The sequence below is a fragment of the Rhinolophus sinicus genome, chromosome 1 (assembly GCF_057876585.1).
Source record: "Rhinolophus sinicus isolate RSI-liver-muscle chromosome 1, RSI-T2T, whole genome shotgun sequence".
NCBI lineage: Eukaryota > Metazoa > Chordata > Mammalia > Chiroptera > Rhinolophidae > Rhinolophus > Rhinolophus sinicus.
In genome coordinates, this window is record NC_142501.1 from 78,075,107 (window position 1) to 78,097,924 (window position 22,818).

General features: G+C 39.1%; 1 protein-coding gene across 4 annotated transcripts in view; it reads left to right on the top strand.

Moving 5' to 3' along the window:
- The window catches only part of TMTC2 (transmembrane O-mannosyltransferase targeting cadherins 2), a 388,309-nt gene that overhangs the window by 149,543 nt on the left and 215,948 nt on the right, over window positions 1-22,818 (top strand). For all 4 annotated transcript variants that reach the window (XR_012493907.2, XR_012493906.2, XM_074325339.2 and 1 more), the window contains exon 2: window positions 17,610-18,180. Coding sequence is in view for 2 of the 4 variants with exons in the window: in XM_074325339.2 (XP_074181440.1) it covers window positions 17,610-18,180 (571 nt within the window). In the remaining 2 variants the exon portion in view is untranslated. The remainder of the gene's footprint in view (window positions 1-17,609; window positions 18,181-22,818) is intronic.

Below are 22,818 nucleotides of genomic sequence, written 5' to 3' on the forward strand. Positions count from 1 at the left end.
GAGTTTTGAGTCTGTATTTTATATACATTATTCAAAAATGACAAAATAAGATCCTGTTGTAATAAAAATAGAAGTCCAGTTTTCAGAAGGATGTTTTGATGAAAACTCTTAGTACCTGTTCTGAAAGCCCCCCTGAGATGTGATTTAGACAAGCATTGCCTACTTGTCATAACGGCAGCTTTTATTCTAAATGTGAGTTCTCCTAAAAGCTGGCTTGCCTTGGGGTTAACCACCTACTGAGGGCTGCTTGATGCAAAGTAAGTACTAAGGCTGACGCTCTGGAAATAAGGATGAATTTAAAAATTAAATAACTCAAGAAATATACAGTGGTGACTTCTCAGTAGGGTTAAACAATTTAATTTTCATCAGAGTTGAATTCTGGAAGTGGGAAAACTGTAATGAATAGTCTGGTATTATTTTAATATTCCATTTCTGAAGTTATTTAAAGACTGTAAGCCTTTTTGCTCAATAGAAATGTCAATAAATGCAGAATGCTCCATGGTGAAATCCCTTCCATTCCACACAGCTTTCCAGGATGTTGTATTAATTCAGCATTATTTAGATCTTTTAGTCACTGCTGTTAGTTGCAAAAAAGTGGGGCAGGCTCAAGGGAATTGACTAAAACACACTTGTGCTCCTTCATTGTGCATGATTTTTCTTCTGGAATAACCCAGGTCTGTTTGTTTTTTTTTTTGGCAAATTGTAAATGGAATTGGGGCAAAGACTCCCCCCTGCTGTCCTCCCCGCCAGTGCAGAGACGTTGTGACTAGAGAAAACGTGGAGTAGCCAAAGTAGCACTCCAGTCCAGTGATCGGATTTTTTTCCTGGTTACTCACTATGTGATCTTGGATGAGAGTCTATTTTTGTCACTAAAAAGATGGGAAAAGCGTTTGTGACATCACATGATGCAAATGAAAATATTTTGAAAACTAGAAAGTTCTATACATACCTTAAGGAATAGTGGTTACTATATAAACCTCCCCATCACTTTTCTCACCTCCTCTAGCCTCTTTGGGGATCCAGATAGAATCACAAAATAAGAGAGGCTGGTGCAACCACCGTTGACTTTATTGTGGTGACAGCGGTGGTGTCATGATGTCAACACTCCTGTGACAAACCAGGGTTTTGTTGTTTTGATGGTGCATTAATCTACCAATATCTTTTCTTGCCCTCAAAACGACTAATGCACCATAAGCAGTGTAAAAACAATGTTAGTCCCAGAGTAGTTGTGTGTGTGCATAATGTAGACAATGAAACTTGTTTTGTTTGAAAGTTAGGCCTTTGGTTGAGCACACTTCCTACCACGATGATCATTGTTCGCATGTGGAGTCCATTAAGCAGGGTTGGAGCTGAATTCACAGTTTAATGTGCTAACGCTGCATCTGTTTCTACCCTGATGATAACACCTGGATCAGTTTAGAACTTATGTAGAAGTTTAAGAAGTGGTGTAGTTAATTTCTAAAACAACTGTTGATCTTTATATGTGTGAACCCCATGGTCTCTCACATTCCAGATGAATTCACTGCCGTTTGAACATGCTTATACCTGTGTGTGCTTTCAGAATGGGAAATAAAAACCATGTGCTTTCCCTTCCAGGGGCTTTATTTTCACTTAAATTCTGAGGGGTGACAATGATGAGATGATTATTTTTTTTCTTTCCTTTTGGGATGGAGAGGAAGATGCCTTTGTGTTGTACTCATAATCATTATTATTAAGTGTTCATCTAAAACGAATAGTTGATGGGTTATTTTCCTTCCTGCTTTGTTAAAACACATGTATACACACAGTCCAAGCCTCTTACTTTGCCATGAGTAAGTCATTGATTCCTCTTGGAAGCCCTGAAATGGACAGGCATTAAAAATTACAGAAAGATGATTCTGTTTCTAAGACTGCACACCTTATCTCTGTGGCCGGCAAAAGGCAGAGTGCCAGTTCGCTAGAGCTTTGAAAAATGACTTCTCCCAATGACCTACTGCCTTTTAAAGACAGCAGAGTGTAGAGTTCCTTTTTAAAGTGCGAAATGCCCTTGGAGAATTGTAGTCTAGTTATATTCCCATTAGGAAGATTGAACTTTTCTCCAGGATGCCCTCAGAAAAGAAATCATTAGAAGACAGGACCGATATAACATTTGGCGATGCCTATTCTGTTATCCTCCCCAAGGCAACATTTAATGTTAGTTTTTCAGTGTGAAAATCCATCTACACTGAGTGGAGTGACCATGACAGAGTTCATGACATTGCCTTTTCTCACAAGGTGATCACATTTCTGATCTTAAGCTCTTCTAGATTGTACTCCAGGCCATCACAAATTATAGCTTATTTGCTGCCCACTGGCATAGGGTTGGCTTATATGAAGACTGTAAAGAGGACATTTTCCAATGTTACGTTGACTTTTATTTTTTATTAGCAAAGATATAGGAGGTTTAATATACAGCGTCGTGCTTTTTAGAAGGTACCATCTTTGAAAACAATATGTGTGTGTGTGTGTGTGTGTGTGTGTGTGTGTTTGCGTATGACTATGGTAATTCTTTTCCTGTTTTGTGGAAGTAAAAATAGGCCTTGGGTAGCTAAAAATACTAGTGTTTTTCAGATCACATTATAGCTGTTTTGATAGAATTGATGGTCTTTAGTCAAAGAGATACACCAAGCCCAGCTTCTTTGGTGATAAGCAACTGTTGTCCTTGCAACAAGGCTGTTTCCCAGAATATCCTCATTAGGCCACACTGACATAAGTCCTGTGACTCTTTCTTCTTTCTGTTGTGCTTTTTGATCCCCTCACTTAACCAAGCTGTCATCCATCCTCCCGGATGAGTTAGATTGCTGTGAACATCATTCTTGTGCTATTAGATTGGCTAATGGGCATAACTTACGATTCATACAGGCACAATTTCACAGTAGTGAGATGGGGGAGACAAGGGCAAAGGTCCTGGAGGCTATGCTAAGAGGAAAGATAAATGACACCAGTAATTGAATGCTAGATATAGTGGTATTGACCAACATTTCAGAAAACTGTGCCCTTTTTATGGATTCTGGGAAGATGGAGGTGAGTCATTGAAGTAAATCTTCAACAGGAACAACAGTTTGTAGAGAGAAAACTGAATCGCATAGCTGCTGTGTTTCCCCGAAAATGAGACGTAGCTGGACCATCACCTCTAATGTGTCTTTTGGAGCAAAAATTAATATAAGACCCAGCCTTATATTATATAAGACCCGATCTTATGCTATATTATATTATATTATATTATATTATATTATATTATATTATATTATACCTGGTATTATATTATACCCAGTCTTATTTAATATAAGACCGAATCTTATATTATTTTTGCTCCAAAAGACGCATTAGAGCTGATGGTCTGGCTAGGTTTTATTTTGGGGAAAACACGGTAGTAAGTTGAAGAGGAAGAATTTGAATCAAGATTTGGCTTATACTCTTCAGTGTGAGTGTGTGTTTAATACTTAATGTGGGCGTTAGGCCTTGCTTCCGATAGATGAATATAGATTTTTATTTTTATTTTTACAGATTGGAGAGAAAATTTTGATCTGTTATGCTGAGATTTTTTTGATTGAATACCATCTTCCATTCTTAAACTTAGGTTCTGCTTGTTCATTTCATGCTTTGTGAATTTATTTAATTAGTGTATGGTTATTGTATGTTGGAACAAATTTCTTTTATTGGCACTGGCTAGGGCGACAAATTATGTGTAGTAAAGGTCAAGATTGTTTAAAAATTATCTTGTGTCTGGTTTGGGGATTTCCAGTCTTATGGCGGTTAGCTGATTTAGCATCTATGACTGCTAAATATGTGCTAAAGAAGACATTCATCATTTCTAACTGTTCCAAGTTTGAGAATTTGGGGGTCAGCAAAAGGGAAAAATATACCATGCTTGAAATCCTTAAAGGGACATGTCGGTGCTTCATAATTTGTTCGTAACACAAGATCGGAACAAGCTGATAGTTTTCATTTCACATTCAGCACATGTATTTTGAGTGCCTACCATGTGATTTAAAGGGCTACAGAGCAAAAAAGTGTCAGGGCTACCTGCAGTTGAATTTATTTCTTGATTATTAAAGTTTGCTCAATGAATGACATCTATATTAGAAAGTAGTATATATTGGAATGCAGATCAATTTTAAGGGTGGAGTTATTTTCTCTTTCTTTTCTTATTCTTGGATGAAATATCGCTTGCCTTCCACGACAAATGAGAGCGTCGCTAGTGGATTGTGGACCAAATGTTTGGGTATTTTGTGTAGACTCATCTGTATTAGTTTTAAATTAGAGTGTTTTCCTCCTTCCCTATCTGTTTTTCATCAGGGCTCATATATTCTTGTGTCTAAAAAGACTCTGATTTAGCTGTGAGGCTGATTTTATTGTAGGGATGTCTGTGTATCCTGTCATCACAGGCAACCCTGGTGAAACTTCCCATGTTGTGCGTGTGTGTTGCTGCAATATGTTCAAAGTCTGATCTGTCTCAGATGGATGTGTGTGTGTGTGTGTGTGTGTGTGTGTAACTGTTTTATAGTTGAAAAGGGATGCAGGCAGCACCATTTCTGCCAGAATATGTTTTCTATTATATTTTGCAATATGAAATTATAGGTTAGTTTTTGGCTTTCATAAAGCTGCCTTTTTCACCCGTCACTGGAAGACAACTAACACCTTCCTTTGACTCACGTTTTCCAAGACTCCTTAGTGTTAAAAAGAAGACTTTCTTTTTGAAATGCAGAAATTAAAAGAATATGGTACAAAAACATTTTTTGTAGCTTTATTGAGTCTTGAGGGCAGATATATGGATTCCAGACAAAATGCAATAATAGACTAGGATTTTACTTTCAAATCGTCTTACAAGCACTTCTGGTTAGAGATTTATTGTACATGTGGAGGAACAGAGCTGCTTTGAAGGTTAAAGAGAGTAGTTTGGAGAATAGTGTTCAAGGTCTTTCTCTGCCTCCTGTTAAGTCTGTGCTCTTCTTTAACTAACTTAACCCCTCCAGCTTCAGCTTCGTTATTTAAAGCAGTGTCTTGAGGATAAAATGAGATAATGTGTGTGTGCTTTATAAGCTTTGTCATTCTCAGTGTAAACATGAAATAGAACTAGCATTTTATTAAGTGTGTTTGGTTAGTGTTAATGCCCCATTGACATGAGGATATTTTTTCCCTTTCTGATATAGAAGTAGATACATCCCAGCAGCAGTAAAAATAAGATACCTCTTAAAACTCTTTATATATTCATAAAGCAGTTCAACCATTGTCATCAAATACATAGCACCAGACGTAATACTGGAGAAATACGGATTTTGTGTGAAACTTGGAAAGATAAACAGCATAGTGCGCGTAATTAGATATGATAGTCTCTTTAGTATAAGGTGTATTTGTTTGTTAGGGCTGCCATAACAGAACACCACAGACTGGGTGGCTTAAATAACATTAATTTATTTTCTCACAGTCATGGAGGATAAAAGTTCCAGATCCAGGTGCAGGCAGGTTTGGTTTCCCCTGAGGCCTCTTCTTGGCTTGCAGATGGCTCCCCTCTCACTGTGTGTTTACATGGTTTTTCTTCTGTGCACGTGCCCCTTGTGTCTCTCCATGTGTCTAAATTTCCTCTTCCCATAAGGACATCAGTTAGATTGTGTTAGGGCCCATGCTTGTGGCCTCATTTTAATTTAGTTACCTCTTTAAAGGCCTGATTTCCAAACAGAGTCACGTTCTGAGGTACTGAAATTAGGAATTTAACATACGAATTTGGCGGGGGCGGGGAGGCCATAATTCAGCCCATGTCATAGTGAGACCAGTAGATAAGGAACGGAGATTTGGACTCCAGTGTGGGGGGCTCTGATCATCACTGAAGTGACTCTCAGGCAGGACTCTTAGCTTCTCACGATCACATCGGTTTACATCCGTTTACTCACAGGGTGGTGACAAGGTTTAAGATCATCTTGAGCATGAGCACATTTTGTAATATGTTAAAGCATGATACAAATGCAAGATGGTATTGTAACATGAATACCTGTGAGGGATACTTTGGCAACATGTGGAAATTTTTAAGTAGAAAAGACAAAGGATCATTGCAAACATTTGGCGAAAAGAAGCTTATTGGCTCTTCTCTTTGGCTGAAGGAGAGGCATGGAAAAAGAAAGGTGACTTAGTTAAGACTTAATTCTGAGAAGACAGGAGTTAGGCTAACTGATAAGCCAGACATCTGGATCATGCAACATGCATGTCTTCTTACCCCCAATGGCTGTTTTCTTAAAGCATGGTAGTCTCTTGTTTAAAATCCTTCCCCCCTACCTCTGCCCCAACTTCATGGTCTGGCAGTGCTCAGGCTGAAGACCCTAGTGGGTTCCCAAGCAGTGGGCATAGTGAGAAGGCATTTTTCCTGTTTCCCTTACGTGAAGATTATGACCTCTCCTCAAGGATGTGATTTTTTTTTTTTTAAATGAGGTAATACTTGTGCAGTTGGGAAAACCACCATTTACTGTAATATATCTGTCTGAAAGTTGTACAGCACAGTTATGCACTAAGGCAAGAATTTTTTTTCTTTTTAAAATTTATTGGGGAAGGGGAACAGGACTTTATTGGGAACAGTGTGTACTTCCAGGCCTTTTTTCCAAGTCAAGTTGTTGTCCTTTCAGTCTTAGTTGTGGAGGGCGCAGCTCAGCTCCAGGTCCAGTTGCCGTTTTCTAGTTGCAAGGGGCACAGTCCACCATCCCTTGCGGGACTCGAATTGAACTGACAACCTTGTGGTTGAGAGCCCCGCTGAGCCATCCAGGAGGCTCCAACCCACTGAGCCATCCAGGAGGCAGCTCAGCTCAAGGTGCCGTGTTCAATCTTAGTTGCAGGGGGCGGAGCCCACCATCCCTTGTGGGTCTCGAGGAGTTGAACGAGCAACCTTGTGGTTGAGAGCCCACTGGCCCATGTGGGACTCGAACCGGCAGCCTTTGGAGTTAGGACCATGGAGCTCCAACCGCCTGAGCCACCGGGCTGGCCCAAGGCAAGAATTTTAACTGGAGAGATGTATTCTCAGCTTACCATGCCTACCCATTAGAGTACATTGGGATAATCAAATCCTTAAGTACAGAGATTATAGCTTCTTTTATTCTATAAAAGCGCACAGAACAAGACCATGCAAAAAAAATAGGTGTTCTTGGAATCTCCATAGTTACACTTGTATTTCTCTTTTAGAATCTGGTGTACAATAAGGCCCATTCATCTTTGAAAGCTTTGAACTTCATAAGAAATCTATAATCTGATAATCATTTCTTCTCTTAAAAAATAGTCAAACGCTTGTAAGTTTTTAAAATAGAAAAAATGATAAGGAACCAGTCATACTTTACAATTGGTGCTCAAAACTGATTGTAAGGGAAACAGTATGATGTGTGAAAAAAATTTTAATTCACCTTTTTCTAACCTATGAATTTAAGCAAACCTAAGAAGCTAACTGAAATTCATAAATTATATGGAGTAGTGTACTAAAATCGTTCATACACTTGAGTTAATTTATGGGAGTGAAAAAGCTTCATAGTACCCCTTCTAGTGGTTACTAATTTCAAGTCTGGAAAATTAGGAATATTTTCAGTAAGTGTTTGAGACTCTGATTCAATTTAGCACTGTGAGAAGGAGGTGAAGTATATAGTAATCTTTTATGGATATACGTGATATGTGTATAGTAAACAAAATAATTGTGTAGAAAATATTAATATGGTATTTCATCATGGAAATTGCAAGGCAATGAAAATTATTTTGAGTTGTTAAGCTAATATTAAGGTAGAGGATTCTTTTAATTAGTGAAATGAAATGCTTGGAGTATGGTTTTTCTGATAATCTCCTGCTATTAGTTCTTTAATCTTGCAAATACTCTTCATATGAATACTTTCAAAAACATCTTTAGGTAACCGAAAGATGTTTCATTTTCAATGATCAGCTTTCTCTTAAAGGGATTATTAATTAGTTTTCAGGGTCAAAGTTTTTTTTCTTGGATATTTCCCATAGAAATTCTGAAAATGGCAGCATTGATTTGTTTGAGGAATTAAAGATACTTGAAAAAAATTCTACCAAGATTCCTCTTCCTCCTTTTCTCCCACTGAGGGAAGAGAGTGACTGGGCAAATTCTAGAGTTGGGATGAAGGAGGAGCTGCCTTGTCCAAGGAAGCTCTATGAGAGAGACGTGTCTGTAACATGTCCGGAGCTTAATGCAGTTGCAGCATGGGCCACATGTAATCAGAAGCTTATACGTAGGAAAAACTCCTACAGGGATGGAAGAGGTGTCCACTAAGGATAGTGCTTTAGTTACAGTGACTTGGGGGCCCTGTCTCTTGGATGTCTGACAACAGGGTCTTGGTTACTTCCTGCGGCCTCTCTTTATTCAACACCTATGTGACTTTTTGTTGTTGTTTTTAAGTGTCATTTGCTTAGGAAGTCATCATCTCTGCCATGGAAGGATTTGCAATCGACTAGGGGGAGATCAAGATAGAAATAAGCAAGGCTAGTAAAATGTTACAGGTGTAATGATCAATTCATGCCTACAGCCTTCCGTTTCCACTGGGAACTAGAAACCTGACACTGTCCCCCAATAGTTCAGTACCCTACACTGAATTTTACTTGCCCCCCATAAGTTACTCTAGGAGTCTGAAATACATTGCTTATTTCAAAACTAAGGCAAGCTCTAGATATTATAATATAGTATCTCTCTCATTCCCCTACCCCATTAGCCAACTATTTGTGTATTAAGTGGAGCTTTTTAAATATAATGGCTTGCTTATCCCTAAAGAGGAACTCTAATGAAGGGATTATAGGTTAAGTGGCAAATGAGTGCCAAAGACATTTGGGTAAGCCAATTAACCTGATGATTTTTCACAGTTAATTATCACTGGGTGAGCAGGGGTTAGTGCCCAGAGTGAGTGAACTACTTTTAGATGAAAGTGCCAATTCCCTATGTACTTAAAACAATGTAAATTTTTTCTAAAAGATCAGTGCTTCCTATCAGTACCAATCATTTCTAATTAGAATCCAGTTCATCAGCTATATATTGAATGCCTACTGCATGCTAGGCTCCCAAAGATAAATAAGATGCTTTTCTACATCTTAGAAGTTCACTGTGCATTGGGGAGATAAAGCAGGTTCTAACAAGACAATAGCCAAATCAAATCTGAAGACCACTGGGGAGATTGATGTCTAGCCAAATCTCTCTTTATCCCGGGAAGGGCCATAGTACAAGACAGAGTAATGTCAGTGATTCCTCCTGCTCCATCCCTCAAACTTCACTCCAGCCAAACTAACCTATTGTATGTTTTTAGATCCCAAGCTTACTACCTTCTCTTATGCCACGTGGCCTGGCAGCATCTCCACACCTCCATTATTACTTCATTTACCTCCATGTATGTAGACATGCTTTCCTCCAGGAAGTGTTTGACCCTTTAAGACAGTCAGGAGTCTTTTCTGTGTTCTGCCATAACAGGATTTCAGGTTAGAAGGGTATTTATCATATTGCCCTGAAATTGCCTGGACATTTACTCACTTCCCCTGCTAGGCTGAATGTTTCTCAAAGTCAGGGAATCCATTTTGCTCACCATTTTATCTGCAGTGTCCTTCACAGTATCTAACCCAATACTGAGTGAATGAATAAGGAAGTGAGTGAGTAATTTTCTTACGACAGAATTAATCCATTTTATTGAACAGTGATTTTCAATAGGGGATGGAAGAGGGAATATTAAAATCACTCATGCCCTCTTTTTAAAGCATGCATTTCCTCCTCCTCCTTCTGAAATGTCTTCCACATATCTTCCATTTGAGATACCTGATAATTGTAGTAAGACGTTGGTGTTATTAATGTGTCAGTGCTCAATGTCAAAATCAAGTATATTCACAGCAGTAACTGGGGAAGGCTTTGGGGAAACCTTGCCTTCAAAAATGAGCACTGCGGATTGAACTGAAGCATGTTTGGACAGATGTAACTGGTTGAAGAACAGCCATCCAGGCAGAGAAAAGGGAAGAAATGGTTTGAGCAAAGACCCGTAGGCTGTGAAGTTTGTCTGACTTAGGATGCATGTGTCCACTTGCATGGAGTAATGGGAGATTGGCCTAGAAGTCATAATGGGGACGGCAGTAAATGCTGGGCTGTGAAGGGTGTTTATTATGGTAAGAAATAGGGAATGATGAGGGATTTTTGTGGAGTAGAGTGGTGGTGGCAGTGTTGTATTTCAGGAAGTATCTCTCTCCACAGCATGTGTAATGGATCAAAGGGGGAATGAAAGGCAGCGATAGCTGTATAGTTCAGCTTACCAAATATTTATTATGTGCCTAATATATGTTGGGCACTGGGAGAAAATATAAGGCATAATTCCTTCCCCGAGGGGACTTGTAGCCTAATGAGAGAAAGAGAAAAATGAACAGGCAATTTAAGTAAGCATGTGAAGCTGTACAGGTAGGAAGTAATGAAAGCCTGATGAGGGTAGTAGAAAAGCAGAGAGACACAGAGTCACGGGAAACTTGTGAGTTGGATTTTTCTCTGAGGTCCTGAACAGCTTTAAAATATTTTTAACCAGTTTAAAAATAGCTGTAGAAGCACAGAGAGAAAGCTCCCTCATACACAACCTCGATGTCAGTGATGGAGGAATGATGGTGCTTAATGAGCGGCTTGTTAGAAGAAAGGAGATGTTTTGTGAGGCAAATTATTTGGATTCAGACTTACTAAGGTTAAGATACTGAAAGAGCATCTGACAACATTACTTGATAATCACACAGGCCTGTATTATTTAGGGCTCTTTTGGTTGCTGATGCCAGAATAACACTTTAGATTATGAGTAAGGACATTTAAACTCTCAGTCTTTAACTTGAAAGGTTATTGGATTAGTTAACAGTGTTAGCTTCAGGCGTGACGGGATCCAGCTGCACTAGGAATTACCCCTGTCTCCTTGATCTGAGTTGTTGTGTGTTGGCTTCATTCTTAGAGGATTTCAGGGACTCCTCTAGTAGCCTTAGAAGTTCTTCTTATTCTCAGAAGATGTGCTTTCCCAGTAGATTATCGGGGCTGCATGGACTCTGATGGGCCTGGCTGGCTGCTAAGTCAATTGTTGTGGCCAGGAATGAGGATGGGGAGATGGAGTACACTAACCGGCCAAATCGTTTGATGACCTTTCATCAGGAGGTGGGCTGCCTCCCCCATCCATATGGACTGAGAGTGGATGTGGGCTGTTCTCAAAAGGAAAAATAGGAGACTTAACTAGAAGAAGAGGTCCAAGAAAACAGCAAGTGTCCATTACACAAGGTTAGGTAAATTGCAGACATTTTAAGTTAACATTTCCTCATTTGATCTTCACAACAGTTTGTGAGAAGCATTATTATTATTACTATTACCCATCAACTCTAGGTTAGGAAGCTGAGCTTCAGAGAGGCTTACTGGCCAAAGGTCACACACCTGGTGTTAGTAGAGGAACCGGGATTTCATTATTCTTTATTCCACTCAGGGGAGGATATCACCTGGGCCATTATAAATGTAGGCTCATGAGCAACACGCAGGCTTGAGGTATAGTCGGAGAAGGCATCTCTTGAGTTGTAGGTGGTGGAGGTGACCACAGAGGTGGAAAGTGTGGAGAAAAAGAGGTCAGGGAACAGAACCAGAAGAGAAGCATCCATGTTTGGGAGAGAAATGTGAAGGAGAATTGGAAAGGGGTGGCCAAAAGATAGGAGAATGAGAAAACTGATGTGTTAAAGACCAAAGGTAAGACTTAATACACATTTATAATCTTGTTCTGAAAGTGTCATTAGAGCTTAAAGGAATTTTAAATGAAATAATCATGACGACGAAACAATGATTTTTGAAGGCTATAAACATGATAAAAGAGTGCTATGTTTGCATTGATGGCTAACGTCAGTTGTTCAGTGTTGATGATAATAATAATAGCATCTAATATGTGTTACATACATTACATATACACATGTTCCATACAACAACGTGCGTTTTGCCTTCTGACTCATTTACTCCTCACATGGATCCTATTAGGCAAGTATACTTATTATCTTTATTTTACAGATAAGAAAACAGGTATAGAGAAGTGAAAGTTACTCTGTTCACTGTCTCATAGCCTTTTAAACTTTATTTAGTCCACTTGTCTCCAGAATCAGTTTTCTTCACCACCGCATTTCACTGCCCTTCCTAGGAACAGATAGGCATTCTTGGGTCATGCTGAAGCAGGTAGGTTAATAGAGGCCCTTCTCGTTCTTCTCTCTTGCAGGACACATTTCAACACATCATTCCAATTTTTTTCTTTGCCTTTTTTAATGTAAAGTTTTGCCATTATTTGCCTTTCAGTAGAACAATTGAAAGCACTTTGGAAGAGGGTGCCATTTGCTGTTTGAAAAATCTAAGCATTAGATCTGCTCAGAGGACCAGTGGTCATCATTTATGTGGGTGCTTGTGACAGGAAAGGTCATTGGACAGAAAAAGCAGCAGTGAGAGAAGAAACCCATACAAGGACAGTTGGGAAGGCAGTGTCACATCATTCATCAGTTTTACAATAGCATTGGCCTTTTTCAGCATTTCCAAAAGGAAAAATCATAAGGCAGCAGAAACAAAGAGCCACAAATGAACAAAAGGGGAAACAGGTTAAAACCTCCTTGAAGACCAGAGAGACTGCATCTTTTTCCTTCAAAAGACGGTCTCTCAGTCATATGTTCTCTGGAGAATCCTGCTTACAATTGTTTCTTCTTCACATCTGCTGCTCCGATTTTCTTCACCTTTCCCAGAGTGGAAAATTTCCTAATTCCTTAGTGCCTTTCTGAATTTCAATTCACAGAAGTAACCTCAGAAATTATATTGGCATGAAATTTTGTTTTGAATTAAAGTTTTTCATTAGTTAAGAAATAACAGAAGAGGTTTTACTATTTCCACGTTGGACTCATGTGAGAAAACGCAAGTGGATGGAAATCTTATACTTAGTGTTGAATAACTACCTTTACTTCTCGTTTTACTGGCAGATTATTCAGATTCTGTTAAAGCCCTTTGGGTCTGGATCTTTCTTAAAATGATGTGAGGGGTATGTAATGCATCTCTTATCACTGACTTGCATGTGTGACGTGACTTATATACTAAAATCCAGTGCAATTTAGTCTTGTTTCACATTCTTTGCCATAATATTCATTGGTGACCTGCCTAAGCAGACAACACTTATAGTACTCTGGTCCCTTTTTGTGTAGTATGTTTTTCACATAGATGAGGTGTTCGCTCGCTCTTCCATTTTTGTTTTATTAACACTGTTTGCCCTTTAAATATTTTTCTAAAGTGTAAATTTAAGGCTGTGCCTCATCAAAGTTTTTTCTCACAGTGAAATTATGAGGTTTGTTAATTTTGTTCTTTTTTTAAAAAAACCCTTGTTTTGAGAGACGTGTAATGTGTATCTTGTTCGCTGCTTCACATTTCTAGATGTATTGCTGTAAATGTAATTCTGGCAGGTTTGGACAGATTTTTAAAAGTATGAGTTTTCTGTTTTCTCCAACAGTTCTTACAGAGTTGGTTATGGTGATGAACTAACAACATGTAGAAAACCTGGTTTGGGGAATGTGGTTCTCCATTGTATATGTATCTGCCATTGAAAGGGCAAAGTACTATCCTAAACAAAATTTGCTTTCTAGCTTTTCTCACTGCATTAGCAAAGCCTTATCCCAGAGTGCTTTGCTATCGAGCATTCCCCAGCCCTGACTTGGATAGTACGAGCATTTCTGCATTGACATTAGAGAAATTTACATCAATATCTAAGGTACTGTTTAGTGCAGGCCAGTTGGGTTTTTCATTCTGAATTGCGTGAAATCAGCTTTCTCTGACAACACTGGCAGTTTTTCATATTTCTTTTAAATTTTAATTAGAACCCATTGAGTCTTAAGCAATTACTTCTGGGTTAGACTCTTGATGAATGTCATAGCAGGGTGTTTTAATTTAATGGACCCAGAATAACATCTGTTTCTAATATTTTCAAAGCCAATTTATATGGAAATTCATTTACTATACAGTCAATACACGGAGACTTGTAAAAATCAAAATCAAAATGGAAAATCAAAGCGCTGTGATATAGTAGGTCTTCTGTGAACAAAGGATTTCACTTATGACTAACTTCAGCTGCCACTAGCTAACACCAAAAATATTGCAGTTTAAATAAGTCAGTAATTTATTTCTCACACTTTTGCAATGGGGAGGTAGCTAGCCCAGGGCTGGTGTGGTCTACCATGAGAGGAAGTCAGCTTCCTTCAGTCAGTAATGTGCTGGGCATGATTTTTATTCCTAAGGACACTTTATGGGCCAAGATGGCCACTAGAACTCCAGCTCTTCGATCTGTGCTGTAACAGGAAGGAGGTAGGGTTGGAGGGGAAGTATGCTGAGCTTTTCCCTTTTAAGGACACTATCTGGAAGTAGTACACGGAACTCTGCTTATGTTCCACTGGCCCAAAAATGAGTCACATGACCGTATTTAGCAGCAAGGGAAGACAGGAAATGAAATATTTTTTCTACATGACCATATACCCAGTAAAAAACAGAAGGGCTGTGAGTATGGGAAAAGGGGAGAGAGAGATATGGGAGAACAACTCACTATCCCTGCCACATTGATTATGTTTAAGACATGACTTTAACAGACCTTTTGCCTTTTTATTGAGTTCCTGGAAAAGTCAGTTAGTTCTCATAAGTAGGTGGAAAAGGACTGGCATGGTGTTTGGCACAGAGTAGATAATTATCAACTACAGATCAGTCTGTTTTAATCCTAACCCCCAAATGCAACCATTTCAGAGATTGTGGGTTAAGCATACTTTCATAAGGGACTTTTGGTAAATTGCACTCCAGTCTTTGTAGAATAGTAACAACAGCAGCTAACAGGGCTGAGATGTTGTTTGTACTACCATGTTTTCCCGAAAATAAGACCTAACTGGAAAATAAGCCCTCGCATGATTTTTCAGGATGACATCCCCTGAACAAAGCCCTAATGCGTCTTTTGGAGCAAAACTTAATATAAGACCCAGTCTTATTTTCGGGAGAACACGGTAGGTCTCCAACATACTCATGTTTCTGCAAAGCAGTGTTCTCTGCGTCTCTACATAGAAGATGAATGAATGATTACAGGAATTTGTTAAATGATTTCAAGGTAAAACTCTTATCCCAGAAACTGAAGCTCAGAGTGGTTAAAGGGAAGCGGTGTAGAGAAGCAGCTGGAAACCAGCATTGCCCAGTCATTTGATCCCAACTGGAATACTAACTCTGCTGTTTCAATTGGCTGTGTCATCTTGGATGGGTTTCTTAATCTGTCTGGATCTCTGTTACATGTTCTTGTTTTTTGAAGACGCTCAGCAGATTACAGAGCTGGGACTCAGAAATGTTTCTCTTCAGTCCAGGGCTTTTGCAACCTGATTTTTGGTAACATTCATGTGGAAATTCCTTTTGTCATGCCTGCCTCCCAGTGAAAGGCAGAGCTGGTGGAGGGGCTAGAGGCAAAGGTCTTTAGGGTGGCCACCCACCATATATTCTTCAGTTGCACCAATGCCAACACCGCCTTAAAAAACCCTGCATCAGACTAGACAAGAGGTTCCTAGTTATGCAGTGGTATCTTAAATGTCTCATTCCTCCTTCCTTCTGACTCTTGTTCCTCTTTTGTGTTCTCGAAGTACAGAGAAGAGTGTACTAAGGATACAAAAGACTCAAGATGCCACCCTGTTCTCTGGAATGTATAATGGTGTCACGCAGGGTGTCAGGCAGAGTCTCAGCTCCCGCTCCCCACATAAGAACGCAGGATATGGAGAGGCCAAAAAGGGACACCCACGGAGCCATAGATAGGGGAGTCATACTACCATATTCTCATTGGTGGCTGGGTTGGAGATACAGGAAGCAGGAGTCACACTTTCCACAACCTGCCATCCACTTAGCTCTGCCAACCCATCTCACTTACTAGCTGCAATCCACCATGCTAACTGCAATCTGCTATTGCTAGCTCAGCCACCATCTTCTTGCTAGCCCCCATTTTCTGCTAGTGTAGCCACGGCAGTTATATTAGTGGCCAGTGGCTCACTGGTTACAGCTGTCGGCCATCTAGCCACAGATGATGGCCATCCAATCACAGTTGATGGCCATTTACTACCTGAGCCAGCACCTTTCCACGTGAGTCTGAGAGCCTGGAAACAGCACTCCTGGCTCTGTCCCCACAAATGGCGTAGAGCAGGAATCCTCCAAACTGAGTCATTTATGTGCGATCGTCAACATTTGTACCTTATTCATACATATTAGCACCAGTACTGTTGATTCCGTTATGTTTGTCTTCCTATTGGCATTTTAATTTTGAACAGCTTCATTCTGAGCGAACATCCATGACATCCAGCTTTGCTCTGATTATTAAATTTTGTTTCAAATATACATTAAAACAAATACCACCATTAAAAGTTTTATAAGGTTTATTTATAAGGTTTATTATTTTCTCACATACACCCAGTGGTATGTGGAATAGATTCTGAGAAGCCCATTATAGTGAAAAGAGCAGCATGGGCCATGAAATTACCCTGCTATTTCCAACGTGTGTGACTTTGGAACCAATAGTAATTAGACGTTCACAATGGTAGTCTCCCCACATGAGAGAAGTAGATAATAATACCTACCTTATCAGTTAATAATACCTACCTTATCAGTTATTCTAAGAATTAAATGAGAAGGTAAAGCCAAGGAGACCAGCAGGGTGCTTGGCAGATAGCAAGTGCTCAGGAAATACTAGGTCATTCCTCCTTGGAGTCTGGAAATCGAGAGCTACTGATCCTTCAAAGCAGGACGCAATGAATTACATCATTGTGGCACTTGGTGTAGAAGACACTAAGCCCTATGAGAACTCAGAAGGGGGAAAGGCTGAAGTTTCCTGGAATGTAGGAGGAAAAGGAAACTGGATAATTGTAGAGCCATCCTTCCTCATCTCTCACGCTCTCTCGGTCCTTGCTACTCAGTGTGGTCCTAGGACCAGCAGTGTGTGCGGTACTTGGCATCTTGTTAGAAATGTGGGATGTTGGGCTCCTCTCTAGATCTAGTATTGAATCGGAATCTGTTAACAAGACCTCTAGGTGATGTGCATGTATGAGAAGCATTGCTCTGGCACAGATATTTTATTTAAAATGTATTTTTAGTGGGGGTTAGTTCTCACTCTCAGTGTATCCCCTCACCAGCCACACCTGGGGCTGTGCTTCTTAAAAATGCATATTCTCAGGCCTCACATCAACCTGGGGCCTGGAGTATGCATTTTAGCTAGTCTACCATGTGGTGTTTAAGGCAGCTGTACAGCAACCTCTGTGTTACAGCTTAAACCACTGATCAAATCTCTGCATGTATTCTTCAAACATAGTTGCGTTCAAACAAGGAAGAAAGCTTTTGAGAAAAGACCCTAATTGTGATGTTACTAAGCATTAAGGAGAGGATCTGAGTTCAGTCTATATGTAAAACTCATTTGCGTTAATCATGAATACCTGGAATCCCAGTATTAAGCCTCTTAGATGACAAAGCTAGGGAGGAAGAGAATATCTTCACTTTGTGTCCCATGTTTTCTTACTTTTTTTCTTTCTGTATTTTACATTTGATTTTTCTTTTTATACGTTTTGTTTTTTAGCCGTGCTATCAAGACTAATCAGGATCTTCTCCCAGAAACTCCATGGACGCACATTTTCTACAATGATTTTTGGGGGACTCTTCTCACCCACAGTGGCAGCCACAAGTCCTACCGGCCCCTCTGCACACTGTCTTTTCGCCTGAACCATGCCATCGGAGGCCTGAATCCCTGGAGCTATCATCTTGTCAACATCCTACTGCATGCGACAGTCACTGGTCTCTTCACGAGCTTCTCCAAGATACTCCTTGGCGACGGGTACTGGACCTTCATGGCAGGCTTGATGTTTGCCTCTCACCCCATTCACACGGAGGCGGTGGCCGGAATCGTCGGACGGGCCGATGTGGGGGCCAGTCTTTTCTTTCTCCTCTCCTTGCTCTGCTACATTAAGCACTGTTCTACAAGAGGCTACTCAGCCAGGACTTGGGGTTGGTTCCTGGGGACAGGACTGTGTGCAGGATGCAGCATGTTGTGGAAGGAACAAGGAGTGACTGTTCTCGCAGTCTCCGCAGTTTATGATGTCTTTGTCTTTCACAGGCTGAAAATGAAACAGATCTTACCTACCCTTTACAAAGTAAGTGATTGTTGGCACTCGAGCATTGGATTACTGAGTAATCTCCTTGCTTGGTCCTTTTTCACCATTTAAAAGGCAAATGTGTTACTCTTCAAAGAGAATTTAATATAAGTTACCTTTTGATCTGCGGTAAGTGGAAGTATCCTTTCTGACCTTTCCCTACTCACCTGGGTTTCCGTCACCGACTGTTTTATTTCTTGGGTTTTTATTTTCATGATTTCAAAGGAGGTAGAAGGACGATTTTGCTTTGTAAAGATTATGCATCTGTATAATTTATTTTTATTCATTCGTTTATTTGTGCCTCAATTCTCTTTGCATAATGTGTAGTTGTAAAAATACCACAGCTGACAGTAGAGTTAGATGCTAGACTATAGAAGGGAAATCCTTTGCCATTTGTTAATATTACTTCGTAAGTTGACTTTGGAAAACAACCCTTCTCTGCAGTGCTCTAGGAACCCAAATTCTTAAACAATGAATCGTATTCACCTTCTCCTTGTTGTAGTGGATAAGAATAGCAGAGTCAAAACAGAAAGTGGTTATTGTAAGTTTTGCCCTGAGGCCAATTAAGATCTTTGCCTCAGAGCTTAATATTTGTTCTTCTCTTTTCCCTTAGTGGTTTCAAATGCAATGTTGTTTGAAGGTCATAGAAGCACTTAGGATCCCATACACTTAAAGAGAAGTTTTCTGCTAGAGTGTTCATGGGAGGCATTGGTTGGAAGAGGGCATCTTGAGAAACTACCTCCTTCCCATCTCCCCATCCTTCCTCATTCACAATAAATTCTGTTGCTTTGATTTTAAGAACAAAGGCCGAACTTCGAGGTTTGCAAACCTTGCCATGTTTTAGGCCATCTCCCTCTTCCTTTTAGACACTTAAGCAAGGAATTATGGTTTTGGATACTTGCACTGAGAAAGCTGTCAAGTTTTCTAGTTTTGACTAATTAAATACCCCTAATCCCAATTTCACTTAAAATCGAATTGGGAAGAAATTAACATAAAGAAAAAAACTGGAAGGAAATAGAAACAGAAACATTTATTTTTTAGAAAATGACTATGTTTTTTCACTTAGTAGCAGAGTAATTACTGCTATGCTTCTCTTCAGGGAAGCATAACCTTTACAGTTAGAATTCAAGTATCAAACACTTAATGAAGTTCTTTTGTGATTTCAATTAAATGTTGAAACTTTAAAAGAAAACTCTTGTTGAATTTGACGCTTGAAAACAACATGGTTTGAAAGTGAAGCTCTTAATTTCGTATCAATTTTAATTCTGTCAAGCAGAATAGGGTGAATAATCATTTTCTTTTCTTTTAATACCATGTCTATTAACAATAGCAGACTTTCTTGTTTTACTCAACATATGAATAGAATAAGTTTAAATTGTGATCCTTATCCTGTGGAGGGTGACACTGTTAAAAAAAAAAAAAAAGCAATTAACAAAACAGGCTCAAAATGGAATCGCCTGTTCTAAACCCACATCAGCAAATCAGGACTTAATTTCAGTTTCAGCCTCTCCCAGGGATGTGACCGTTAACCAGCCAATCTAGAATTGCCTGGTTAGCAGTAGAGAGGTAATCTGCTATATAGACTCTTTCTATTTTCCGGAGAAAGATGAGATAATTCCACATTTTTCTTACCCCTCCCCACTTCTGCCTCTACAAGGCTTCCATTTTATACAGACCTTCTGAGCTCCTGTTTGCTAGATGGGGTGCTGCCTTATTCATGAATTGTTCAGTAAAGCCAATTCGATCTTCAAAAGTTGAATTTTGTTTTTTAACAAGACCTATTTGAAGATGTACACTCTGAGTGTGTCAAGACCTTGCACTGATAGTCTGTGAAACATTGTGTTTTCTTATACAGAATTTCCATTTTACTATCTCATGAATAAAGGAATTATTTTGCTGTCTCAATTTAGGACTCGCTTTAAGGACCTTTTGAAGTTCTCTTCTGAGAAATTTTTAGTTCTCGAAGCATATTTTCAAGGACCGAGTTGCTGATCGAGCTCCTTACTATAAATGTGCTCCATACAATATTTGGAACATACTTTTATAACAGAAAATTATTCTTTGTTTATCTGAAATTAAAATTTAACTGGGCATCCTGTTGTCTATCTGGCAACGTTACTCATATAACTGCTGCTTGAGAAATGCCACTAGCAAAGGGACTCCTAAGAGTGGAGAGTGTGAAGTCCTGTATACCATGCAAAAGGACTTAATGCTTTGGAGGTTCAGTGCCCTGAGAAATTTCCAAAATGGAAACTTGCCCAGACTCTCGGGCAACTACAGCTTGCAGGCATTGGGGCAGCAAAACCCTTCGTCTGATAGTTGCTATTTCAACATAGCTTCTTTTTTTTCTTCTCATTCTCAGGTTTTAGGCCAGTGAACTCAATGAGGCCCCTGGGATAACAGATTTTATAGATTTGTAAGAAATCATGGAGGTCATCTAGGCCAGTCCTCTTATTTCCAGCTGAGGTGTAGAGAACCAGAGATGTGAAGGTCAGTCAGAAAATGGTAGAATCATTAGAACTAGAATACGTAGTTTGGACTGTCTCGTAGTGATCTTGCATCATACTGTGTAGATGTGAAGATGAATAGACTGATGTCAAATCGGATAAGTGTATAGAGAAAAGTAAGTAATATGGAATCAAATATTAGCTCACACTGGCTGAGTAACTTTGGGCTAGTTCAGTGATCTGTTTCTTCATTTGGAAATGGAGACAGTTAATGTTCTGTTCTAGGAAATCATATGAAATTGTGGGGTATTCATTGTGAACTGCGTGCCCAGTGTTTGGAAGGTCCCGATGTGTGTTAGTCGAAGGGAAAGAAGAAATATTGATAGAGATTATAATTCTTTATCTTAAGAAGAAGAAGGCCAAAAGATAACCTTCTAGTTGTCTTTACATACAGTGGTTTGAAAACATATGACTTTAGGAATTGACTAAAGCTGAAGCATGCATATTTAAGTACAAACTTTCATTTAGAATCTCGACAGTGGGGCTTGTAAACACTGGCATAGATTACATATGGAAGTTATAGAAAATTCCATATTCTGTCTTTAAAATATATAGATTTTTCTGCCTGGGGTGACTTGGAAGAGACTCTGAAGGAAGTGGATTAAAAGACTTTATAAGGTTCTTTTAAACCTTAAACGAATAATCATCTTAAATATCTTACCAATTAACTCTGCATCATAGTTATCATAGTTTGCCAGATGAAATAAACTTTCCTGCCCCATTAAAACATAGCACATATATAAACAGAAAACTCGAGTGCACAAATGTTTAACTCTATTATGCAAATTAGAGAATCAGTCAAATACTCTGAATCTAAAAATGGAGGTCCTCTTAAAGCTGGAGTTTATTAGGACCAGAGGGGCAAGGCTCTGCATTTTTTTAAGTTTGACTGTTAGTAATATTTTTCACATAGCACCCACACTCAGGTTCTTTCTTCACAGTGTTGGTGGTTTCAGTTCTGTACCTCTTACAGATTCTGGCCCCCAAACTCACATGTGTAACAGGGCCAGGCAGAGGGGTCTGTGGTATACTAGCGGTTCTGCCTTACTAGCACACCACTCCATCCCGTTATTGTGATGAGATTTCCGTTCGGTAGCCTTTAAGGTTTTTCTGTGAAGACAGACATCTGGATTTTTCTTTGGCATCTGCTGTTTTCTAATATGGGTTATTAATTTAAAAACAACTTAAATCCTGTTTGGGCCAGACAAAATCCTTGGGATGGCTGAATTTGGCCAGAATTCTTGGCTGCCATGTTTTTGCTTTTTTTTTTTTTTTTTCTTCTAAGGCTCAAGAAAATGATGCATATGCCCATATTATATGTAAGGTTTTTGCAGTTCTGCAAAGCAAATATGTAAGTTATATTTTTCGTTGATGAAGTATGTGAAAAATAGTAAGTCCCTGGCGTATTGTGGAAATTTTATTTAATAGTTAATAAAAACTTAGTGTTTACGTCTGTCAGGTACTGTTCTGAATATGCTAAAAACATTAACATTTCATTTAAATGTTTATTGAAAGAGTCACATGACTTATGAGATAATATGGTTGTCAATAGTTAGGAAGATTTGTTAAAAAAAACAAAACAAAAAAAACAACCACTAAATATAAAATCTTCAGAAATGTGTGTGAACAAAAATCAGTGTTCCTAACTTTATCAACAAAATTTTAAAATGTCCGTGGTTCTTAGCTTCAGGATGTTTTCTACGTTATCCTTGGCATATAGCTCACCGTCTGGTGTACTAGTAAATTACTGAATTCACACTTGTTTAAGACTTACCTTTTAAAAGTATGTGCTTGAAATGTTAAAGTGAAATCCTATATTCTCCCCTTTATATGATGCAGATTTCATTTCTGCCTAGTGAGGTCTAGCAGGTGGGATTGGAAGACATGCATGTTAGAAAAATGTTGAAAAAAAAGTTTTCTTGACTGAGTCTCACCAGATGATTGTTTTAGCCTTTTTTTCAATGACTTTCACTCATTTAATTTTATGTGGCCAAAAAGTAAGAGTGAGTGGCGGGGGTGCGGGGGTGGGGAACCCTCAAAATAAACTAGCTTTGCAAATAATTGCTCGACTTTTATCTACCCACAAAATTTTTTACAAGTCTCCTATGACCCCAGGAGGTACATGGATAAT